At 40.1% G+C, this 25,663-nt stretch overlaps 2 protein-coding genes and 1 non-coding gene across 3 annotated transcripts in view; 2 read left to right on the top strand and 1 right to left on the bottom strand.

Annotated features, from left to right (window-relative positions):
* The window catches only part of PIGX (phosphatidylinositol glycan anchor biosynthesis class X), a 29,729-nt gene extending 8,219 nt beyond the window's left edge, over positions 1-21,510 (bottom strand). Inside the window, exons 1-6 of the mRNA XM_045287525.1 lie at positions 21,346-21,510; positions 20,934-21,237; positions 18,006-18,069; positions 14,296-14,437; positions 7,950-8,163; positions 3,384-3,484 (exon numbers count right to left, since the gene is read on the bottom strand). Coding sequence (XP_045143460.1) covers positions 3,384-3,484; positions 7,950-8,163; positions 14,296-14,437; positions 18,006-18,069; positions 20,934-21,237; positions 21,346-21,510 — 990 coding nt within the window. The remainder of the gene's footprint in view (positions 1-3,383; positions 3,485-7,949; positions 8,164-14,295; positions 14,438-18,005; positions 18,070-20,933; positions 21,238-21,345) is intronic.
* On the top strand, positions 12,434-12,624 carry LOC115868669. The gene has a single exon (XR_004045734.1). It is a non-coding gene; the product is annotated as a U2 spliceosomal RNA (small nuclear RNA).
* Positions 21,370-25,663, top strand: part of CEP19 (centrosomal protein 19) — a 9,410-nt gene continuing 5,116 nt past the window's right edge. The window contains exon 1 of the mRNA XM_004712263.4: positions 21,370-21,442. The gene's annotated coding sequence lies outside the window, so the exon portion shown is untranslated. The remainder of the gene's footprint in view (positions 21,443-25,663) is intronic.

The raw sequence follows: 25,663 nt of genomic DNA, 5'->3' as shown, positions 1-25,663 counted from the left end.
TCAGACAGTGTAAGATATGACAAAATAATAATTTATAAATTATCAAGGGTTCATGAAGGAGTGGGGAGTAGGGAGGGAGGGGGGAAAATGAGAAGCTGATGCCATGGGCTTAAGTGAAGAGCAAATTTTTTGAGAATGTTGAGGGCAGAGAATGTGCAAATGTGCTTTACACAATTGATGTAAGTATAGATTGTGATAAGAGTTGTATGAGCCCCCAATAAAATGATTTAAAAAGAATGCAAAATGGTACAATCATTGTGGAAAAGTGTGGTGGTTCCTTAAAAAGAAACTAAAAATAAAACTCGTATTTGGTCCAGAAATTCTACTCCTAGATGTCTGTCTAAAATATTTGAAAACAGAGACTCAAAAAGAGATTTGTGCACCAATGTTCACTGCAATACTATTCACAATAGCCAAAAGGTTAAAACAGCCTAAATGTCTGTCACCAGATGAATGGATAAACGAAGCGCAGTACATACATACAGTGGAATACTACTCAGTCAGTGGGAGAAAGGAAGTCAGGGGAAAGGAACTGACATGATGGCAGTGAGTTTGCTTTTGCACTGGGTAAACCTGCTGCATAAGACCTCTTTAACACGCTCAACAGCAAGGGTGTCACTTTGAGGTCTATGGTGCACTTGACTCAAGCCATGATATTTTTAATAGCCTCATAGGCATGCTAAAGCTGGACAATAGCTAAGAAAGACCCAATAATTAATGAAATATTTGAATTATGGTGTTGGCAAAGAATATTGACAGTATCATGGGCTGCCAGAAGAACAAACACATTTGTCTTAGAAGGAACATAGCCACTTCATAACAAGAGTTGTGAGATCCTTTGGACAGGTGACCAGGAGGGATCAATGCCTGGAAATGGACATCATGCTTGGTAAAGTAGAGAGTCATAGAAAAAGAAGGCACCATCAATGGGATGGATTGGCACAGTGGCTGCAATAATGGGTTCAAACGCTGGAATGATTGTGAGGATGGCGTAGCACCAGGTCGTTTTCATTCTATTAATAACCCAGGTTCACTACGAGATAGAACTGACTTGACGGCACCTGACAACAACAGAGGGTATGTCTATACAGTGGATTAATGCAATTGCTACCAATGAGCTGTTCAATTGGCAAAAGTCTGTGGTACATACATTTATAGTGACCACAAAAAAAGTTCATGACTGGGGTTCTTTTTTTTTTTTTTAATAGTCATAATTTTTCTTAGAAAAATAGAAGTTTAGTAAAGTGAACAATTATTTGAAGGCAGTTCAGTCAATTTATCAAGACATCTTTGTTTTAACACAAACACCTCCTTCACCGGAAAGGTATTGTGTTAGTCTGGATTCACTAGAGAACTGAGGTTCTTATATACAGCTAAGCGCAGAGGATTTGGTACCTTGGTTTGGAGGTTTTGCATCACAGTTTCATGGGAAACCCCAGTTAAATGACTTGATAATGTGTCTAATGCTGCCGTTCTAAGTCCTAGTTGGTTGTGTAGTGCCTGTCGTCATAACAGTTTGCATGCAGTCATCCAGGGCACAAGTGATCTCCATTGGCCTGAAGCAATGGTGGAAAGTCTGGAATAGGAGGAGGATATGTAATGTGTAAGGAGACGTGGTGGCACAGCGATTTAAATGTGAGGCTCCAATCCCAAGGCTGGTGGTTCAAACCTCCCAGCGGCTATCTGATAGAAAGATTAGACTGTCTGTTCCTATGTGGGTTGCTATGAGTTGGAATCCACCCAGTGGCAGTGGGGTTGGATTTTGGAATGTGTGACTGATGACTAGGGAACAATTACCTCCTTGCCATGAGAGCAGCTAGTGCCTGACTACCATTATTGAACATTTGGATAAAAAATTCTATAGAAGAATTCTGATTCAATAGCGTCTGGGGTCTTAAAGGCTTGAAGGTAATCAAGCAGCCATCAAGCTCAGAAGCAACAAAGCCCACATGGAAGAAGCACATCAGCCTATGCAACCACGAGGTGTCGAAGGGATCAGGTAAAAGGCATCATCAGAACAAAAAAATCTTAACATAGTGAATGATGGGGGGAGTGCGGAGTGGAGATCCAAAGCCCATTAGTAGGCCACTGGAGATCCCCTTGCAGAGGGGTCTCGGGGAGGAGATGAGCCAGTCAGGGTGCGATGTAACAACGCCGAGAAATACAACTTTCCTCTAATTCCTAAATATTTCCTCCCCGCTCCCACTACCATGACTCGAATTCAACCTTGCAAGTCTGGCTAGACCAGAGGATGTACACTGGTACAGATAGGAACTGAAAATCCAGGGAATCCAGGGCGGATGAGCCCTACAGGACCAGTGGTGTGAGTGGCGAAACAGGGAGGGTAAAGGGAGAGTGGGTAGGAAAGAGGGAACTGATTACAAGGAACTATATGTGACCTCCTCCCTGGGGGACAGACGACCGAAAAGTGGGTGAAGGGAGACGTCGGACAGGGCAAGATATGACAAAATACCCATTTATAAACTATCAAGGACTCATGAGAGAGGGGGAGCGGGGAGGGAGGGGAGAAATGAGGACCTAATGTCGGGGGTTTAAGTGGAGAGAAAATGTTTTGAGAAACGATGTACAAATGCGCTTCACACAATTGATGTGTGTATGGATTGCGATAACAGTTGTATGAGCCCCTAATAAAATGTTTAAAAAAAAATTCTGATTCAAAAGGGGAAGGGGAAGTGCAAACTAGAACTTCAAATTCTAATGGACTCTAGACTTTCTGGAGCCATGCAGGGTGGAAAAAACCCGGAAACTATTGCCTTTAAACCTGAAACCAAAACTATCTCCTGAAGCCATCTTGAAACAAAACAGTAATTTAGCTGAACCAGTAACAAAGGCCCACCTTGAGCATCACACTCTTTGAAGAACTATCTGCACAGGATCAAATTGACAATGGCAACCGAACAGATTAGGTAAGAACCTTAGTGGGAACAGTGCACTTAGGTCACTCTGGGGCAAACAACTCAGGAAGGAGGGTGAGAAAGGTTGCTTAACTCCAATGATGAAATCAATGTCATTGAAATGCACACGACTGAACTGGTATGTGTTTTGTTGTATATATTTTCAACAACAAAATAAGCAAAATTTGGGAAGAGTGGGGAAGCACATCAACTAGACCTAGCTCTGGACTCATGTGCACGACTAAGAGAGCAGAGGCTAAGCCTGTAGCCCACAAATTACTCTATGGTTCTGCTCAGGTAAAGAGCCACTGCAGTCATCGGTAGCAAAAAAAGCAAACAAAACTACTTTTTCCAGTAGTCTATGGTATAAGATGTTCATCGTAAAACACTTAAATGTGATAGAAACGTTACAGAAAGTTTTTGAGGCAGCATGATTCAAATGCAAAAAAAAAAAAAAAATTAACTTACTGCTTTATACTTCATATTTTTCCACTGGCAGGTATCCTTATTCCTCAAAGCACAAGGAGCTGCCACTTCTGACTGAGCCCAGCATTTCAAAACTGGGAACTCTGAGGGGGAAAAGTAGGTAGAACAAGATGTCAGAAAACCTGTATTTGTACTATAATCTAGACTTAAACTGACCCTAACGCAAGTCTTTCAGGTCATGTAACTGAATGCAATTGGCACAATGTAACATCACTTATCCCATCTCCTCTCTGTTTTCTGTTTCCATTCTTCCTTCTTTTCTAACCCTTCTGAACTCTGTCCTTGGAAAATGTGTCCTTTAAATCTCATTATTCTAAGGTATGCAATAGTGTTATTGTTCCTATAAACCTAATGTTTGACGAAATTTGTGACATGTGGCTGAGTTCATTGCCAGACCTGAAGGGTGACTGAGGGAGTGGTACCATGGTAGATAAAGGAGCTTAAAAGAGTTCTTGGAAAATGGAATTTTTATAAAATATCTACTTTTTCCATGAACTTTTTAAAGCATACATAGTGTATGCTTTGGACCCACTTCCCACACGCATTTATTTCAGTAACTTGCTCTATGTGAATGCCTTAGAAATGACAGAATTATGAAGGCTGCATAGAAGTTACATTATACAGTTAAATACATTTGCATATCGCAAACCTACTCATATAAAGAGCACTCCAATCAAGAAAGAGAATAATATCAGAACCCCGCATGCTCACTCATGAAGGGGCACTTTTAAAAATTTATCTAGAGTAAGTAAAAGAGACAAAACTAAACAAGAACAGAACACTTTTATTTTCCTGTAACAAAGTGCATGATGGTAGCAAAGAGATGACTAAAAACCTTCCGTTCGTCCTTGGTCAAAGTGCTATGACTTTTGTAAACATTCTGTTAGGACAAACTTGGAGCAACAGTAGCCAAAATCTGAAAAGGGCTTCTCAGAATTGAAGTCCTGATTTTTGAAAACTGAAGGAGTTTTCAAAAAATTTACCCCCATATCCACATAAAACCAGAAAGAAAGAAAAAATTAAAGAACAAAAGCAAACTTTAACGGACAGCGCCCAGTAAAATGATTAAAAAAAAAACTTTAATGGACAGCATTTACAAGACAACTCGGTACAAAAGTATTCCGAGTCCTAAGCCACATGCACATGGAGAAAAAAACACCGAAAGTCACCAAGTCCTGTAATATACCTGCGCCTGTGCAGAGAGCCCAAGAAGCACAGGGACAACTGAAGGACCGGAAACCAAGAAACCCCAAATAGCCAACAGGTAGTGCTTATCATCCCACAGGGGCTCAAACTGAGAGCAGCAATGAAACTTGCAGGGGCTTTACTATTTCAACAACAGGTCTGCATTACACTGCCGAGGGCTGGTCCCTCTGAAGCCTCAAACCAAGCCATCCAGACTCCTTTCCAGGACACAGTCTCACACTGAAGAGAAGAGCATGAGAATGAAATTAAGACTGAGGAGAGCAGGGAAAATGAAGGTGAAAGAAAGAGGAGTGTCATCAAGTGACACGTGAACGACAGAGCAGAACAACGTTCCTCCAGACAGCAAAAGCTCCCCAGAAAGAGATGCCCATAAAATAAACAGAAATTGCAACTGCAAAAAGGACTGATAGACTTGAAAGAAACAATCTAAGATATAAAGACCCTCTAGACATAAAGAACATGCGACTTGTAAGGGGAAAAATAATGGTATCAACATCACACTTTGGGTCAGGAGTTGGCAAACTTTCTTTTAAAGGGCCAGATAGAAAACACTTTAGGTTTTGTGGCTATCTGGTCTCTGTTGCAACTTCAACTCTGCCACTGCAATAATTAGCAACGGTGTCACTATAGGTTGATTGACAGATTTCTCTTCGTATTGATTTTCTCTTTCCTAATGTTCTGATACAGAGCCCTTGTAGTCTAGCAGATTATAAGATAGGCTGCTAACTGCAAGATCAGTGATTTGAGACTTGCTGCTCCTGTAAGATTTACAGCCTCTGAACCCCAAAGGGCCAGTTGTACTCTGTCCTATAGGGTTGTTATGAGTCAGAACCAACCCGATAGCAGTGAGTTTGGTTTTCATTTTAGCTTTGGTTTTGGTCTTGAATCCCTGGAAAGGTAGCCATAGATGACCTAATCAAAAAGGTAGTGATCCAGAGTAATCTCAGCTACAGTTCACCAAGCCTGGCTTTAGGCAAATGAAATGGGAACTGTATGGAATCGAAACTCAAGGGGAAAGAGAGCTGTGGTTACAAAACACGATAATTAATGCACTCTGAAATTGCAAATGTGGTAAGACTGTTAAGAAATGAAAAATGGAGATAAAAGTATTCCAAGGCAAGGAAAAACTAAAAGAATTCACAAAAACAAGACCATCACTACAAAAAATGCTCAATGAAGTACTAGGGCCCCCAAACAAAAGCAGTAACACACAAACCTGAAACCAACATACAAAACAATCCCTCCTAAAAACCAACACACAAAGAGCACACCCAAAGTAAGGAAATAACACAGGAAGTACAAAGAAATGAAACACACATACAAACACACGACACACACACATATAAAGCAAAATGGCAGTAACACATACATATCAATAATTTCGCCGAATGTTAATGGACTAAATGTACCAGTAGAGAGTAGCAGAACAGATAAGAAAGCAAAATCAATCATTATGCTGCCTACAAGAAAGGCCTCCCAAACAAAGACACGGACAGATTCAAAATCTGAGGCTGGACAAAGGCCTACCAAGCCAACGGCAACCAACAGACAGCAGGGGCCGGACTATTAATCTCTGAGAAGATAAACTTCAAGGAGAGTGGTTTTCCTGAAGCAGCTGGGCATTGGTTTGCTGTTTGTGGCTGGACCTCTGTCCCTCAATTGAGCTCCTTTATGTAGAAAGCACCAGAGATTTGTCATCGCCACCTCCATTAAAAGTGATCTCAGTGGTGCGAAAATTCCCAAACATCTCACAGACGCCTGCTTCAAGAAGCGTGTAAGCCCAGACACCAAGAAGGTGAGATCTTTGACACTGAGAAAGTGAAATATAAAAGGTTGATCAGAAAACCATAGATGGGCACATTTTAGCAAAAATCAAAGCTGTTCCCCAGCTCCAAGGCCACTTGCATGTTAGTGTGCTACATTTACATTCACAAATGAATTTATCCCCACAAATTGATGGTCTAGATTTCTTGCAAAGAACCCAATTGAATTACTGATAAAGTTTTAAGGAAAAAAATAATGATAAGAAATTCAACTGATTCAAACTCAAATAGATTACTTTGTTGTTTCATGCTGACAAGTCAATTTCAACGCACGGCAGCCATCTAGGTCCAAGTAGAACGGACCCCATAGGGTTTTCTAGGGTGCAATCTTTACAGGAACAGGTTGCCAGATCTTTTCTCCTATAGAGCCAAGCACAGGTTCAAACTGCCAACATATCAGTTTGCAGTTGAGTACTTAACCACTAAGTCATTGAAAGGACTACTTTTAAATATGGGAAAATTAATAATATTTTTCAAGCTAATTAAACATCTTCTGAAAATGGCAGAAAATTAACTCATTACCTTGAAACAAATAAAGGGGAAAAATCAGGAATCTATGTGGTCTGTCCCATATGTGGTCTTCCTCATCTACCAAACAGTAGATGAGAAAGGAGCCCTGGTAGGGCTGTGGTTACATGCCTGGTTGCTAACCGAAATGTTGGTGGTTCGAACACAGCAGCTGTTCTGTGGGAGAAAGAGAACTGTCTGCTTCAGTAAAGATTCACAGACCTCGAGTCGTGGCACAATTCCACTCTGTCCTATATGGTCTCCGTGAATTGGAATCTACTTGAAGGCACACAACAATAGTAGATGAGGCAAATATAACTGAGTTTTAAAATGGGAAAAGATTAAAGCATTATTATTTGTCAACTCCTAATAAATGAATGGCTCTAGGTAATGAGAATCAAAGCTGCAAATATCACAAAAAGAAACACAACCAGACAATATACATCTCCTATAGTCCTGCCAAAGAAATCAGATTTGAATCTGTTCATGCTTCTAGAACCAGCTGCCAACTTCCAGGAAATAAAGAGATCAGAGGAGCCTGCTGGTCATAAATTCAACCAGCAAAATCTATCAGGAAACTTACAGGTCAAAAAGTCATCTTCTTTAATAGATAAGTTTTAAAGGACAAAATAGGAACAGAAGCTTTTAAATTAAAAGATATAAGAGGGATAACAAAAAGTCTTAAAGTGGGGAAGGCTAAATCATATTCATTTCAATGATAATATTCTAAAGAAAGCCAAGGTAAGGTTAGTGGGTTAGTTTTAGAAGGAGATACGGAGCACATAGAACTGATACTAAGGAGACTGGCAAAGTTCTACTTCTTGTCCAGGGTAGTATTTTCCTTATAATAATTTCCTAAGCTACATATTTGTGATGTTTTTCTATATCTATGCTTCATTGTGCCATTTAAATTTTTGGAAAGAAACACAACACTACTGTTGTCACCTCTTCAAACTTGTCACCATACCTTTATTTTCATTTTCCACCCTCAGAATAGACTTGCCAGCCTCACCTTGGTCACAGGACATCAGCAAATCTGGGTTATTGACCACAATGAAGGTCTCTCCATCTTTACTATGTGGCCGATGGTAGCGGTAGTGCACAGGCACAAAAGCTTGGAAACAATCGATGCACTGTGCATCTTGTCTGGCATAAATGAGAACTTCAGATTCCTGGGACAAATAGTTAGGAGCTTCTATATTAAAGTTTTCTGAAACCAGCATTGCCTATTAGAAAGAAAGCATGTATTATCCAGAAGAAATTAATAACATTTTTTAAAGTGCTACATAGATGAACAAAAGGTATTAGATTTACCTCCCTTATAAGCAGTTTCTATCCTAAATTTTAAGAGAACACAAGATATGATCTGTGTTGAATAAAAGCTGTATTTACTAAAGTTGATTCCAACACAAAAGAAACCCTATAGGGCACAACAGAACTACCGCATAAGGTTTTCAAGGCTATAAATCTTTACGGAAATAGAATACCACATCTTTCTCCCATGAAGAGGCTGGTTGGTTCAACCCAGACCTCTTGGTTAGCAGCCAAACACTTTAATCACTGTGCCATCAGCCCCTGCAAAAACAACCCCACTGTTGTCTGAGTTTACTCTGAATCATACAGACCCTATTGGACAGAATAGAACTGCCTCTTAGGACTTCCAAGATTGTAAACCTTTATGGGAACAGAAAGTCTCATATTTCTCCCCCCAGAGAGAATGGCTGGTGGATGGATTTGAACTGCTGACCCTGTTGTTAGTAGTCCAACGCTTAACCCAGAGCGCTATCTCATTCTCACTGCCATCGAGCCAATGCTACTCATCGTGACTCTACAAAACAGGGAGAACTGCTCCTGTGAGTTTCTGAGACTGTAACTGTTTCCAGGAGTAGAAAGCCCTGTTTTTCTCCTGAAAAAAGCAGCTGGTGGTTTTTAACTTCTAACCTTGGGAATCACAGCCCAATGCATAACCACTAAGCCACCAAGGCTCCTAAATTTCCCCATAATAAAAATTATTTCTGTTAAATATCTTTATTGACCACTACCAAGAATTTTCATGAACAAATTTGGAATTATTTAATAAGTATAAAATGCACTGACAAAAAGAGTTAAGTCTACATTGGGTCAAAATGATTGGTATCATTCTGGTAATTTCCTGTTCTTCAGAGAAGCCAGTAAGATGGTGATGAGTTAGAGCACTGTGGTCAGGAAGTCAAAGCCAAGCCTGTAAGATCAGCAAGCACTCGTTCTATGTCAGGTATATGAAGTTAGTGGAAAAAATTATACGTGGTTCTTAAAAACCTAAGTATTTTCTACCAAAAGTGAAAATGCACACGTAGCCATAATTAGTCCTAAATTATAATGTGATCTTTGCCTAAACATATAATGTATGCATGTATATATATACTCCTACCTGTGCGTGCCTGTACACTGTATGTGCAATGTATGTGTATCTGTATAGATGTACACACACAACTTCTCTATAGATTCCCTATGCAAAGCCCTGTTGTTTATGCAGAAAAGCCAGATATTAACTCCCTCCTATTATAGCAGGCATCTGATTCTCCTATTTGACAATGACACCCCCACTTTCTTACTCACATGTTGTTCCTTTTACGCTAATCACAGCAGTAACTGCTTCATTGGCAAAAGTCAAGGAATTACATCATGTTAAGAGTCACAATGGACCTCAGCAAGAGACTAATGAGAGTATTTGTCAACAATTCTTCAGCCACTGCTTGAATACTTACGAGAGCTGGAAGAAAGAGTCCTTTGAGTCTTCTCTTTCTATCTACTGGTTAAAGGCTCTTTCTTTTTTTCGTAAGTGGAACCTTGGTTTCCTGGCTTACAACACTCACCAGTTGTTTCTGTTTACAATGCCCGCCATCAACCTGTAGTACTAGGGGACCATCAAATATCAGAAGGCAGGCATGCTGCCTTCAGCTTTCTCCTCTCCAGGGAAATACCCACAGTTCCCTGGGTGTCTCGTGACATGGCTTCAGAACCATCTGTCATACAAGGGCTTCCACAAGTTTGTGGGAAAATTCCATGGTCACTTAAAGTCCATTTTTTTATTAATTTTTGGAAGCTTCCTCATATAGAAGACTTGGCTATTAAATAAATAATGATATACATCTGTTAGTTTACAAAAACATCTCAACAGCCAAAAAAAGGAAGATAAAGCTTTTGAGATAAATCCAAATTCCTGTGTTTAGCTATTATAAAACTTTCTGGTAATCTTTTCAAGTGATAATTATATAACCTTGAGATCAGGCTGCTAAAGGACTAATGCAATCTGGGGCTAAAGAAGGTAATGTTATTAAACTCTATGCTTTCCACTTGTATTTCAGAGGGCAACTAACACATGGAGGCATCAAAGAGTTCATGGAAAAAAGGAATTAAAAGACAATGAGTTTTTCTACCAACTTTTTGAAGCCCCTGTGTACATGTCTGTGTGTGTACACAACGGTGCCTTTCTTTGAACATTTATTGTGTCCAGTATTTCAGTTTATACATTTACTTTTCAGATTTCATATATATTATTTTTTTAATTGTCATAACAACCTGACAAGTAGAAATGATTAACTATGAGTGAGCAGGTATCAGAGTGATAAAACAATACAGCTGATAGGTAATAAACTCAAGATTGAAAGCCAGGTCAAACGGACCTCCCTATTCAATTAGGTCACGCAATATAGTCAATATTTGACCAGTTGATATTAAACATACTTAAATGCATGAACTTTCTCAGGCTGTCATACAATTTGCTACACGTTCTGATAGCTTAAAACAGAAATTTATTCTTTCACACTTCTGAGGCTAGAGGTCTGAAATCAAGAGGTTGGCAGGCCAAAATCTCTAGAGGCGAATCCTTTGTTGACTCTCTAGCTTCTGGTAGCCCACAGTCCTTGGCAGGTGGCAGCATTACCTCTACCTCCACCTCAGTCTTTACTTGCCATCTTCCTTCGGTGTTGGTTTCTTTCTCTCTTCTTATAAGGATGTCAGTCATATTGGTTTAAGGGCCTACCCTACTCTAGTATGATCTTACCTAACTATTTACATTTGTAACAACCCTATTACCAAATATGGGAGAGAGACGGGGTTTTCTACTCCTGTAAAGAGTCTCAGAAACTCATGGGGCAGTTCTCCCCTGTCCTATAGCATAGAGATGAGCCAGGATTGAAGGGATGGCAGTGAGTTGGGTTTTTGGATTACCAAACAGTCGTCATCAGAGGTTCCTGAAAGGGCGTGAATGGGGAGGGGGATCTGAAATTGGGGGATGTGACTGTAAAACTGATGGTCTGCTCTGTAAACCTTCACCAGATTTACAAAAAGTTAAAATTTAAAAAGGGGGTGCCTTTAAGGAATTCCCCTGGTGAATGATGAAAATGTCCTCAATGTACCTGTACTAATTGTACAGTACAATTTAAAGGAGTAAGTTTTATGATCTGTGGAGTAGATCCCAGTTTTTTACATGAGAACAATTTTCTTAAAAATGAGTCCCAAAAGAGATCTACTTCATTTTCAAGCAAGATCAATGATGAACCAACCAAATGAAGCTAACCCACAGATAGTGGTGTAAGAGTATCTCGTAGCCGATTTAGGTGTTCCTTAAAACCTATTGTTGTTAGTTGCTGTTGAGTGATTTTGACTCACATTGACCCCAAATAACAGAGTAGAACTGCCCCAGTGGGTTTTCTAGTTTGTGGTCTTCATGGGAGCAGATCACCAGGACTTTCGGGTGGGTTCAACCAGACAGCAGTTGGCAGCCAAACACTTAACCACTGTGCCACCAGGTCTTCCTAGCTACAATAACTCACTGCCATTGAGTCAATGCTAACTCATAGAGACCCTATAGGCTAGAGTAGAACTGTCCTTGTGATTTCCGAGACTGTAACTTTATGGGAGTAGAAAGTCTCATCTTTCTTCCGAAGAGCACCTAGTACAGTGGTTCTCAACCTTCCTAATGCCGCGACCCTTTAATACAGTTCCTCATGTTGTGGTGACCCCCCAACCATAAAATTATTTTCATTGCTACTTCAGAACTGTCATTTTGCTACTGTTATGAATCGGGCGACTCCTGTGAAAGGGTTGTAGCAAACCCCACAGGGTCTTCTAAGTAGAACTGCTGACCTTGCAATTAGCCGGCCAAAGGGTAACCATTCCGCCTCTAGGGCTCCAACTACAACAAGGAAGGTAAAAGGATGTCATAGTAGGTACCCACCACTTGACAGGTTATAAAAACAAAAATCAGCCAGTGGCCGTGTGTACATTTTAGATTTCAAACAAGGAAATATCTTTGGAGAGGATCATCAGCTGATAATCCCAAGTGAACTAACAATGAATGGCTGATTGTTTTTTGGTGTTTTTTTTGGGGCTGGTTGTTGATGAATCTCCCAAACATGAGCCCAAACCATCAATACAGGAAAAAATTCCACTGTTGACTTGCAAAAACCATAATTTATTATTCTACTTTCACTGTAGATAAAACAAAGCAGCATCGCTTCTCGGCCTTTTGGCTAAGATCAAGTATAGTATCTGTTCTTATCAGTTTAATATCTGATACGTCCTCTATCCGAGGACAATATATTAAATGGATTTTTGGAGCAGGGAGATGGAATAGGAGCTTGCTCCATCCACTCCACGCATCGACCTGGTATTGCAGTACTTCCAGGAACGGTGCACCCCCTCGGGGGACTCTTCAAAAAATAAAAAATAAAACAAAGCAGCATATGTCATCAAGATATTGTGTATAAAAAAAAAGAAATTGTGTATCAAAAATTTATTCTAAAGCAACCACATAGGTTAATGGACATGGACTCATACTTCTTGACAACCTTCAACTACACAAGTGTACCGTTAACTAAGCAACAAAGTTTTGCCACGTCTATCATTTGTGTCATTTCCGTACAACAGAGTAGCACTGCCCTACATGGTTTCCTAGGGTGGGTAACCAGGTCCACCCACACACACCCCGTCAAGCAGTTGGTGGGTGTGAACTGCCAACATTTCAGTTGATAGCCAAGCACTTAACCATTGTGCCACCACCAGAGCGCCTAACAACAACCCTGCCTAAACAAGGTTCCCCTGACTAGGCTTATACCTGGGACCTATTAAGTCTTGTCTTTAATTTCAAAGTGTTCACAAACTATCAAAAACTCCTTATAAAGAATCATCCTGCCACACACATCTAATTTAGACCAATTATTCTCTTTGCTACTGCTAAAAAATTTATCTCCTATACAAATCTCATGGAGCAGAATCAAGATCTCAATCTACATACTGAAGTAGCAACTATTCATTACATATAAAATCTCTTTTTCCCAGTTAAAGTCATAACATAATCTTACTTTTTATGACAAAGTATGTACAAGGAATTAGGTCACAGTTCCAACCCCACTCACTGCCATTTGAGTTAATTCAGATTCATAGAGACCCTATGGGTCTCTGAGGCTGTAACTCTTTATGGGAGTAGAAAGCCTTATCTTTCTCCTGAGGATAGGCTGGTGGTTTTGAACTGCTGACCTTGAGATTCATAGTCCAATGTGCAACCCACTATGCTACCAGGGCTCCTCTCAACCCCATTCGGCAGCAGTAAACAGCAAATGATGTATCAAGTAATCAACTTTTAATGATCTACATGTCTTCAATGAGATACCTAGTTTCCTAAATAATACTTTTTAAAAAAGGAAATTTACTTAACAGGATCATATTTAGGAATTAGATTGGAAAACAAAATCAAGAGAAAGAAAAATTTATGTCAATCTATCATGGCATCCTTTCTGCTAAAGCAGTAGTTATTCATCTTTAATCTCAAGACATAATGCACTAAACACATATAGTTTTCTTAGTTACTTATGAATCACTCTACCAAAAAGCACGTAACATTCAACTAGCTCAGTTTAGTTGGTTTATTTCTAACTAATGTCATTTTATTAAAAAGAGTGGTTTTTTCTCGACACTACATTCTTTCTTGCTTTTTAAAATTGGGTGAGCAGACCATCAGTTTTCCATTCAGCAAGTCATACACACTTTGTTTCATGTCATTGATTGCAATCCCCACAATGTAACATCACTTCTCCTACTACCTCCCTCCTCCTGTTTCCATCCCTCCTTTTCTAACCCTTTAAACTCTGTCCTTGGGTAAATGTTGCCCTTTTGATTGTAAATGGCTGATTATTCTAATGTGAATATCACACTTTTTAAACCATTTCATCATAGCTCTAAAAATATCACTTTACTCACTCTAACAAAATGGGGGAGGGAGAAATCAGTACAATGCTGACTTGCCTACTGTTTTACCTTAATCCAAATTCTAGTGTTCCTAAATTAATTTCTTTCAAAAAATATTATAGTTATACCTCTGTTATGTTATTTTCTTGTAACGAAGCCAACTCATATGGATCCACAAGTAGTCCTGCAGGGATATACTGTTTAATTAAGAGTTGGCAGGTTTGTAAATCCTCGATGCTCTCTCCAAATTTCACTTTTATTAAAAGGTCTCTGTAAGACAAATACACTTACAGTAAATTTCTTCCTTCAATTGTTAAGTAAAATAGCATAATAGTATGTTTAAATGAGCAGCAATATAACTTTTCAAATGCATTATCCACAAATAGATTGAGTCAAATTAAATATTTATACTCTGTCAGAATCACCCATTATATCTTCCATAAATTCATGTCACGAGGCACAGTATGGTTATTATGTTGTTGTTACGTTCTGACTCAGAGACTCTATGTACAACAGAACAAATTACTAGCCATCCTGTCGCTTCTGACCGTCCTCACAATTGTTGCTGTTTGAGCCTATTGTTGCAAACACTGGGTCAATCCACCTTGTCGAGGATCTTCCTCTCTCTCTCTCTCTTTTTTTTTGCTGACCTTCTACTTCACTAATCATGATGTCCTTCTCCAGGGATGGGTTCCTCCAGATAGCATGTCTAAAGTATAAGCGATGAAGTCTTGCCATACTCCATCTAAGGCACTTTCTGCTGGTATTTTTTCCAAGATAGATTTTTTGGATCTTCTGGCAGTGCATGTTATATCAAATATTCTTTGCCAGCACCATAAGCCAAAGGCGTCAATTCTTCTCCAGTCTTCTTTATTCGCTGTCCAGCTTTCGTATGCATGCAGGCAACTGAAAATACTATGGCTTTGAACTCTCCTGAAAGGGATCTCATTAGAAAGTCTTGGATAAAGTGGTAGAAAAATATAGAACAACACTCAAAATAATAAGACACCAGGCTTACCAATCAGATGGAGAGTGGAACTCCTGAAATTATAGCCCTTAGTTAACCTTTAGGTCTGAAACAGAATTCATTCATCTCTGTGGTTCATTTTTCAACCAAACAATACACAGGTCTATAAGGGGCACAGCACTAGTGAGATATACACACCTTCCAATACCAAGGACAAATTCAGAAAGGTTAGGAAAGGAGGAAAAAGGGAACCCAAAGGAAGTGGGAGAAGTGATGTTACAGTGAAAGCATTAAAGTAGGATGAAACAAAATGTATGTGAATTGTTGAAAGTAACACTAATGATTTGCTCTGTAAACATTCAGAAAATTCACAATAAGAAGTTTTAAAAAGAAAGGAAGAAAATACCCTGGCCCGGGTCAGACACACCTTAGTCTTCAAGTTGACATCTTTTTTTTTTTAAGGCGACATCTGTACTTCTTCACAATTTAAAGAAGTCTTTTGTAGCAGAGTTGCCTGTCATTTGATTTCTTGACTGTTACTTCCAGGAGCAGATTGTAGATTCAAGTAAAATCAAATCCTTGACACTTTGTCCTTATCGTGAGGATTTTCCTTTTTGTTGAGGTATAATTCCTACTGGAGGTTGCAGTCTCTGACCTTCATCAGTAAGAGCTTCAAGTCCTGTCCCCTTCTGCAAGCAAGGCTGCGTTATCTGCGTTATCACAGATTGTTTATGAGCTTTCCTTCAATCCTGATGTGCTTTTCCATATACAGCCCAGCTTCTCAGCTTATTTGTTCAGTATATAGACTGAATAAGTGTGGTGAAAGAATACACCCTGACATGCACTTTCTAAAGCACCGTTATCTCCTTCTTCTATTTAAATGATTGTCCCATGGCCTGGAATTCCCACTCTTTGTAACATTATCCATATAATGTGTTATGATCCATAGTGTCACATGTTTTTGCATAGTCAATGAAAACAAATAAACATCTTTCTGGTAGTTTTTACCTTTGGTCAAGATCTATATGGTCTGGAGTTTTGCCCAGAATCAACATTAACCTCACTGTTATATAATTTGCCCTCACTCTCTGGTTGTGCCCAAAGATTACAAAGGGAAACTCAGCAATCTTTTACGCCAGTTCTCCTATTGCTATGGAGATACAGCTCAGCAGGGAGGGGAAATCCTGAACTCATATATAGTAGTTAGATTCTGGTGTGTAATCCCCTTACTTATTCTGCACGTCAGCTCCCAATGACCAATATTTGCTTCACCGTTTCCAGGGTGGAAGTAAGTCTTCTTGATCAACAAGATAGAAATAGGAGGAAAGGACAGACTCTTCTTTTCATAATCTTATTGAAAGTTCCCAATAACTAGGGTTTCTGTTTTTCTCTGAAGCTTTTTTGGGGGGTTTGTCACTCTTCCTCTTCAGTTTTGCACCCTGCTTTCTATCTTCAGGATGTGTCCCCAGAGACCCACATGTGCTGTTCCAATAACCTCTTTAGGGAATCTCTCGAAAATTTCTTAGAATATTTACTGTGAAACAGTCAAAATGGAATTATTTGGCATACCCTGCTCCTCTTAAAATTCAGGCCATGATAACAGTTTTATGCACCCAGTTATAGAGAGAAGCTATATACCAAGTGATGTATATGGTAGACAAATGCTTTTGGAACTCCATCAAAAAATTCTTTCAGAAGTACTTTTCTACTGTCTTCCTTCCCAAAATCAGTTTTATTACTTTATAGTCACATCTTCTCTGTGACTGGAACAGTATTGCTCAGCTTGGTCACTTTACTACCAGTAGTGACAGCTAACATTTCCTGGGTATTTACTATGTAACAAGTAAGGTACCTTCCATATACTCTAATTTAATCCTCACAACCCTAATGAAGAAACACTATCAGGCCACAATTTTACTGATAAGGTAGCAAAGACCTAAGTAATTTATCTAAAGGCACCCAGACACTAAATGGCAGAGCTACATTTTGAGTTCCAATGTGTTTGAAACAGAGGGAGAAAATCCCAAGTTCTTCCTACTGTATTCCTGCTAACTACTCATCAAGTACACTCACTTTGAAGAGAGAAGAAAGTGAGATGTCTTTAAGGTGAATACAAAATGAAGTGACTTTAAAACTTAATGTTTCTGAACTCATCACAAATATCTGAGTTATTTCAAAATAATACTTTGAGGAGACTGAACATTTTGGAAGTTTTCTTATGAAACTGCTTCCACAATTTTTTACCACTGTCTCAAATATATTCAATATTGGAAAATATCTACCTTTTGAGGATAACTTCTATTTTGGAAACTAATCATTTGGAAGGAGAAAATAAGTCAGAAACAAACTCATGATGGTTTAGCTTTAGAAAATGATAGTCATAAATTTGAGTTAAGATCTCTGTAAACCTAAATCCTACCAAGTCATTTAAATTCTCTAAGTCCTTGCTCTCTGTTCTGAAAAGTAAGAAAAATGCCACTTCCAAGCCATTTTAATGCCATAAAAACAGAACAGAATCATGTGTTCATACGGGTGTATATAATACTTATACATGATAATGTATCTATCATGTTAGTTTTATCATTATTTCCGAATGTAAACCACATTCATATGCCACTAAGAAACTTTAAGAAAGGAAGTGATTTGTCAAATTTATCCATGTTTCAGCTATTTTTTTTGCTCTAAGTAACATAGAACAATATCTTATTTTATTTCTTTAATAGCTTTATTGATATAAAAATTCACATATCATACACTTCCATAGTTACGCCACTCTTAAAAAGAGTTACATATACAACATCATAATCCATTCTAGTACTCCCTGCACTGGGAACAATATTTTAAATTGAGTAGAAATTAATGGGTACTTACCTGTGAAAACCATCTTTCAAAACCTCTAGCCTCAAAATAATTTCAGAACATGTGGCCTTCATGCCTAAGAGAACAACAACAACAAAACCTTTTAAATAAAATAAGCAATAAGCACTCAATGAAAGAATTAGAAAACCTTTAAATAATAAATAAGCCTTACTACAACAGAAAACCCAATGAGCCTAAAAACAAAACAAACAAAATTTGAAAAACGTAAGGAATTTGAGCTACCCATAAATCCACTTTCAGTTTAGCAGAGGAGGAAGAACATTGGTTGACCCTAGAGGTAAATTCACTGCCATCACGTCCATTCACATTCATGTTGCTGCTGTTCAGTCCGTTTGAACTCAGCAAATCCATGTACAAAAACACTCCTGGTCCCCAGCCATTCTCTCAATCATTATGCTTGAGTCCACTGTTGCAGCCATTGTGTCAACCCATCAAATGGAGGGTCTTCCTCTAAGAGGGATTCAGGTTGTACTTCTTTCAAAACAGATTTGCAGGTTCTTCAGGGAGTCCACGGTACCTTAAAAATTCTTCACCAAAACTACAATTCAAGAACATCAATGCTTCTGCACGCTTCCTTATTCCAACTCATGGTGCCCCTACCTAGGATTTCCAAGATTGTAAATCTTGGAATACTGGAGTAGACATCCTCATCTTTCTCTTTGCTCGTGGCTGGTGGGTCTGAACCAACCATGCATTTAGCAGCTCAACATCTAAACACAACACCATCAGGGTCCTTTTGGAGTTAGGTTGCCTTGCTTAAAATGTTTGTCACTTAATATCTACATGACTTTGAGCAAGATACTTATCTTTCAGTTAATGGTCAAGAGGAATAATACATGTGAATGTACTTAGAATAGGGCCTATGATATAGTTATGTATTCTGTACAAGTGTCTGCTTTAATATTATTTGGAACCCTGGTGGCTTATTGGGTTTCCTGTTGGATTTATAACCATAAACTACCAGCCACTCTGTGGGAGAAAGATTAGGCTTTCTACTTTATAAAGATACACAATGTCAGGCATCCATAGTACAGTTCTACTCTGACCGATGGGGCCATCATGAGTTGATGACACTGATTTTTTGAGTGAGAAACAATGTTCATCTGACTTTTAAAGCTTAATCTCTTTTCACTCTACCTATTCATTTTAAGGAATCCTTGTCTTTGTGAAAGAAGTATCTATAATCTTTTCCTAAATAAACAACTTACGTACCTCTTGTAAAAGCCAGCTTTCTCTTATGTTTAATTTTAATGAAGGTAGCTTGGAGAGAATATATATGTATAAGGTGCAGTTCCTAGGCTTACATTCTATTATAATGAATCATATCCACCAGGAGATGGTCACCACATACTGAAAAGGCTCATTGCCATTTATTCTGGCTCATCGTGACCCTATAAGGCAGAGCAGAATGCCTTGTTGGGTTTCGGAGGCTGTAAATCATCGTGGTGGTGGTTGTTAGGTGTTGAGTTGGTTCCAACTCATAGCAACCCTATCCACAACAGCATGAAACACCGCCTGACCTGGGCCATCCTCACAATTGCTCCTATGCTCGAACCCATTGCGGCAGCCACTGTGTCAGTCCACCATCTTCCTCTCCTTCACTGTCTTTTTTTTTTACCAAGCATGATGTTCTTCTCCAGGGACTGGCCTATCCTGACAACATGGTCAAAGTATGTAAGACGAAGTCTTGTCCTCCTTGTCCTTTTGGCAGTCCATGGCACGTTCGGTGGTCTTCACCAGCACCGTAATTCAACTGCATCATTCTTCTTCAGTCTTCCTTATTTACTGTTCAACTTTCACATACATAGGAAGCGACTGAAAATGCCACGGCTTGGGTCAGGTGCACTTTAGTCCTCAAAGTAACCTCTCATCCTTTTCAACACGCTAAAGGGGTCTTGTGCACAGATTTAACCAAAGCAATGGGTCCTTTGATCTCTTGACTGCTGCTTCCATTGGTTGTGGATCCAAGCAAGATGAAATCCTTGTAATGCCAATCTTTCATCCCTTTATCATGATGTTACCTATTGATCCAGTTGTGAGAAGTTTGGTCTTCTTTACATTTGAGCTGTAATTCATATGAAGGCTGCAATCCCTGATCTTCATCATCAAGTGCTTCAAGTCCTCCTCATTTTCAGCAAGCAAGGTTGTCACCTGCACACACCAGCAGGGCTCCTGTAAATTCTCACAGAACCACTCATCCTAATGTTCCTCCCGTAGAGTGGCTGGGGGGTTCCGAATGTCCGACCTTGCAGTTAGCAACCCAACATGTCTGAGCTGGAATGTACTCCGTGACAGTGAATCATACGCTTTGTTGTAATTACTACTGCACGTGTCTGTCCCCCTCTAATATACTACAGATGTGTGAAGGTTGGGGCCATTTGTCTGGCTCAGGACTAGATCCACAGCACCAAGCACAAGACTACTAACCCCGTACTCGAGTTCAAAAAAGCCAGCAAGGCCCTTGCGCAGCCTAAGGTCCCAAAGAAGCCCTAGCTCAATCCAGTGAATATTTCAGGTGTTTGCAAAACAAAGCTGGTCATTTCCTTCGAATCTCGAATTCTGAAGAGGGATTCTCACACCATACCGAGCGCCCAGGCTTTGCGAAACTGAGTGGTCATGAACTGCAACGCATTCCAAGAGCACCCCAAAGCGCTTCATTCTCGGCTGTACATTTTCTGTACTTTTAATAATAGCCTCGCCAAAGCCGGGTTCTCCAAAGACGCACACGTGCAGAGTAGTAAGGAGGGGAATGTAAGGCACGCGAGATCTTTTCCTTTTCACTTCCTCCAGCTCCGGGCTCCCAAGCCTGCGTGCACGACAGTACGTTCACAAACGAAGGAGGCGGAAGGCTCCCCAGGTTGGCCATCCCTCCGCCCTCCAACCCGGCCCGCACAGGTGCAGCCCCGCCCTCCGCGTTACCAGCGCCCTCCGAGCCCTCGGAGAAGGCCGAGGCAGGTGTGCAGGGCGCCACGGAGAGAAGCAGCCAGGCCACCGCCTGGACAGCCACCGCCGGGACAGCCAGGACGGCGGAGGCCCTGCGCCCGGGAGGGCGCGCGGGGATGAAGTGCGGACGGAGGAAGGAGCCTGTAAAAGTCTCGCGGCGCTGCTCGAGCGCGACGGCGATGCAGTAGTGCTGGGACCGAGGACTCCGTGCGGCCACGCAGCCGTCCCACGGCTCCGGCCTCCCGGGGATTCCAGATTCCAAAAGTTGCGCCGCCGCGCGCTGCGGTCGTCTAGGTCCCCTGACCGGTTTCGCTTATTCGCTTCCCTTGCCGCCCCGCCCCTCGACGTCAGGGGGCGGGGCGAAGGGGGCGCAAGCGCCGTGACGTACGCCCGGCGTTGTTGCTGTGGGAACGGCGGAGCCTGCGCCCGAACGAGCTGTCTGGAAGCCGCCCGCGCCTGATCTTGGCCTCCACCTCTGCTTACAGGTATTTGCGTTTTCGGGCCTCCTAACTAGGAGTTCACAGTACAGTCGCGTCAGCAGGGTCGAGGCCATTGTCTTTTCAGTAGCTCCAAGGCCCCTTTGATCTCATTGTCGAGTTAAAGGCTCCGTGCCCCGTCACGGTTTCAGACATTGGCCTGCCGGAGTTGCACCTTCTATATTTCTCCAAGGGTGAGAAAGCTTGGCGCTAGTGGCGATCCTAGAGAAAAGTGGGGAAGTCCCTCCGTAGGGAAAAGATCGTCCACCCCCAGGGGGCCTCCATTGGCAAAAACACACTTCTAGGTGCTGTGTGCCTAGCAGGATTATGGCAGTCACTGCTCGCTGGAGAGGAAAGTGTTAATATCCTGGGTGAGTAGTTTGAATACGTCGCCCATTTTCATTGACTCTTCATTGCTGAACTTGAATCTCTGTAGGCAGCTCTGAGAGCATCCAGTGCAGACAGGATCAAGCTTACGGAATGGAAGTCCCAACAAGGATAAAGTGTCAAATGATAATGACTAAAATTAAAGATAGCCGAATAGGCATATTGTGAAGTAATACGGAAATACAATTTTGGGAGAAACGCCTAAAAGAACTGAAAATAGTTGCTTAAGGGGAGAGGTAGGGCAAAGCGAAGAGTTTTTGTTATATGCCTCATAGAATTGCTTCACTTTTTAAATCAAATGCAAATATTACTTTTGTAATAAAAGTTAAATGTTAAAAAGGAAAAATACCCGCACTGAATACTAGCTTCAATCCAAGAGCAGCTAGTTCTGATAACATGCTTGATAATCGCCTGCATGAACGGATCAGTGAAGATAAGAGTGCTACAGCAAAGTGTGGTGAAGAAAGCAGATGGTGCCTGGCTATCAATCAGAATAGTGTCTGTGGTTTTATTATTTTTTTTTATTTTTTTAACATTTTATTAGGGGCTCATACAACTGTTATCCCAATCCATACACACATCAATTGTGTAAAGCGCATCTGTACATCATTTCTCAAAACATTTTCTCTCCATTTAAACCCCCGATGTGTCTGTGGTTTTAAAGGCTTGTTTTCATACAAGCAGTCACCTAAGCAAAGAGTTAAGTAAGCCCACATGGGAGAAGCACACCAGCTTGTGTGAGGCAAAGATGACAATAATAAAATTTAAATATGAAGAAGGGGAAAATATCACAGCTAAAATTGTGAACATCCAATTTGTAGAAGACTGTGGACAGTGGGAGCCCCAAAGTCACCTGCAGAGTATCTAGTCAGATTAAGCCACTGGCAGATCCCCTCTAGCCACAGGCAAAGGTCTGGAATAGCTATTCCATCAAACATCGATTATTGTAATCCTGATTGTGCTGGATCAAATTTGATACTTGTTCAGTTGATCTCCCTCTAGACCCGACCTGAATTTGTTCTAGGTGCAAGGATCTCTTGCTTGTTCCATAACAAAAACTTCTTTTCCTGACTTTTAAAATATTGAGGGTGGTCCTTTTTTTTAACCCATTGTTTACATTTTTATCTTTATATTACTGTTCTTTTATCCTTACCACTTCCTTTTGTTTTTGTTCTTTATTGTTTCTGTTGGGTTTACGAGTTTGTGAAGCACAGAAGGAGTGGATGCACAAAGATAATAACTGATGCAAGGGATGTAGAGGGTGTGGTGAGGTGGGGAGATGGGGTGAGGGGATTTCAAGAGTAAACAATGAAGGTTGGAGGAAGAGTAAGCTCTAGAACTGAAGGTGATTACACAACTCATTTTAAAGGTGATTTAATCATGGGGGGGAAAAGAAAATATCTGAAATTGATGGTGGTAATGATTGTACAGTTCTTCTTGATATGATTGAACTATTGAATTGTGTGGTATGTGGATTAAGTGCCAATAAAACTATTTTTATAAAAGGAAAAATAATGTGTAGTTTAAAAGAGAACAGCAAAAAAAATTAAAATAATAAAATAAAATCAAAGAGAACAGCAAATTTTTAAAAATTAAAAAAAAGAACAGCCACTGCATTATTTTTTTTGAGGTTGTGCATCTTTATTATTTATTTTTTATCATTTTATTGGGGGCTTGTACAGCTCATCATACTCTATGCATACATCAATTGTATAAAGCACATTTGTATATTCATTCTCAAAACATTTGCTCTCCACTTAAACCCTGGCATCAGCTCATTTTCCCCTCCCTCTTTGCTCCCCCCTCCCTCATGAACTCTTGATAATTTATTAATTATTGTTTTGTCGTATCATACACTGTCTGAGTCTCCCTTCACCCACTTTTCCATTGTCCGTCCCCCAGGGAGGAGGTTGATCCCTGTAATCGGTTCCCCTTCTCTACACTACCCTCCCTCCACCCTCCTGGTATCGCCACTCACACCACTGGTCCTGAAGGGATCATCCGTCCTGGATTCCCTGTGTTCCCAGTTCCTATCTGTACCAGTGAACATCCTCTGGTCTAGCCAGATTTGTATGGTAGAATTGAGATCATAATAGTGGGTGGGGAGGAAGCATTTAGGAACTAGAGGAAATTTGTATGTTTCATCATTGCTACACTGCACCCTGACTGGCTCGTCTGCTCCCCGTGATCTTTCCATAAGGGGGTATCCAATTTCCTACAAATGGGCTTTGGGTCCCCACCCCGCACTCCCCCTCATTCACAATGATATGATTTTTTGTTCTTTAATGCCTGATACCTGATCCCTTTTTATACCCGATCCCTTCAACAACTCGTGATCACACAGGCTGGTGCGCTTCTTCCATGTGGGTCAGCAACTGCATTATTGAGCATCAGTTATGTATAATCATTCATGAGTGAGTCATGATCAAGTTTTTTGGTTTCTATTGTTTCTCCAAGAGAACTTTAAATCTTAGTGAGTGATTTGGAGTTGTATTTATAAAACAACAAAAGAAAAGGCAGTAAAAAAGGAAAGGAAAAGATAAACTGTGTAGGATCATTGGATTAGCCCAGTAGTTGAAAAATCAAATCAACTCCCCATGTGTTATGTTACACTGGAAAGTGCTCAGGTGGTCTAGTGGGTTACGTGTTCTGCTGCTAACCCCAAGCTCAGCTGCTTGAATCAACCAGCTGCTCTACTGCAGGAGAAAGTTGAGGCCTTCTGTTCTCAGAAAGATTTACAGCCTGGAAACCCACCAGTGCAGTTCTGCTCTGTCAATATAGGGTCGTTATGAGTCGGAATCATCCAAGGGCAGTGAGTTGGGTTTTGTGGTATATTTGCGGAGTCCTGGCGACCTGGGCTGTAATCATCAGGTCTTTTTACTAGTGGTTCAGACTGCTGACCTTTTATCACCTGAGCATTTACCCATTATGCCAGCAGGACTCCTTGGACAAAACAATACACAATCATATATTGTGTAATGTGTATAATTGTATATAATGTGCAAATCCACACTTTAGTGAAATATTCAATGACAAGGAAATAATCAAGTAGACTGTTAAATTTAAATAGGAATATATACAAGGGGCTATCAAAGAGTTCGTGGAGGTGGGGGAGGGAAAAAAGAGGAGCTAATGCCAAGGGTTCAAGTACAAAGAAAATGTTTAGAAATTGATGATGGCAACATATGTACAAATATGCTTGATACAATTGATGTATGAATTGTTATAGGAACTGTAAGAGCCCCAATAAAATGATCTTTTAAAAATTGGAGAAATTGAGGTATAAAGACCAAATATATTGATTTATTATTTTTTTAAAGTTCATGGAAAAATGGAATTAAAACATAATAGAATTTTCCCACAATTTTTTTAAAGCCCTTTTGTATACTGTGAAAAACACACCATAGTTTTAAAGAAAAAACAACTATATGCCTAGAAAAAAGACAGGAAGGATTTAAAGGGTTTTTTTTTATATCAATTTATTGGGGCTCATACAGTTCATCACAATACATAGATCAATTGTGTAAAGCATATCTATACATTTGTTGCCCTAAAGGTATTATTTTATATATGTTTCCCCCCCCTCCCCTTTTGTATGATACACATATGTGAATTACTCTATTTACTTATATTTAAAATCATGTTCCTATTGTGATTCTAGTCACAGAACTGAGTTTTTAAGGATAGCAACATTCTACTTCACCTCAAGGTTTCTTGGCATTTGCACATCTTCCTGAGAATATATCTTAGTTGCATCTAAAGCAGTCCCAATAATGAAGTATATTTTTGTGTTGGGAGTAGGGAAGGAAAGAAGGAATCAAAAGTATGAATCTGAGGAGACGT

This window comes from Echinops telfairi, unplaced genomic scaffold (genome assembly GCF_000313985.2).
Source record: "Echinops telfairi isolate 266 unplaced genomic scaffold, ASM31398v2 ScPeMD7_17;HRSCAF=63, whole genome shotgun sequence".
Taxonomy (NCBI): Eukaryota; Metazoa; Chordata; class Mammalia; order Afrosoricida; family Tenrecidae; genus Echinops; species Echinops telfairi.
Note: the sequence above shows the minus strand (reverse complement) of the source record. Positions and strands in the feature narration are given on the sequence as shown.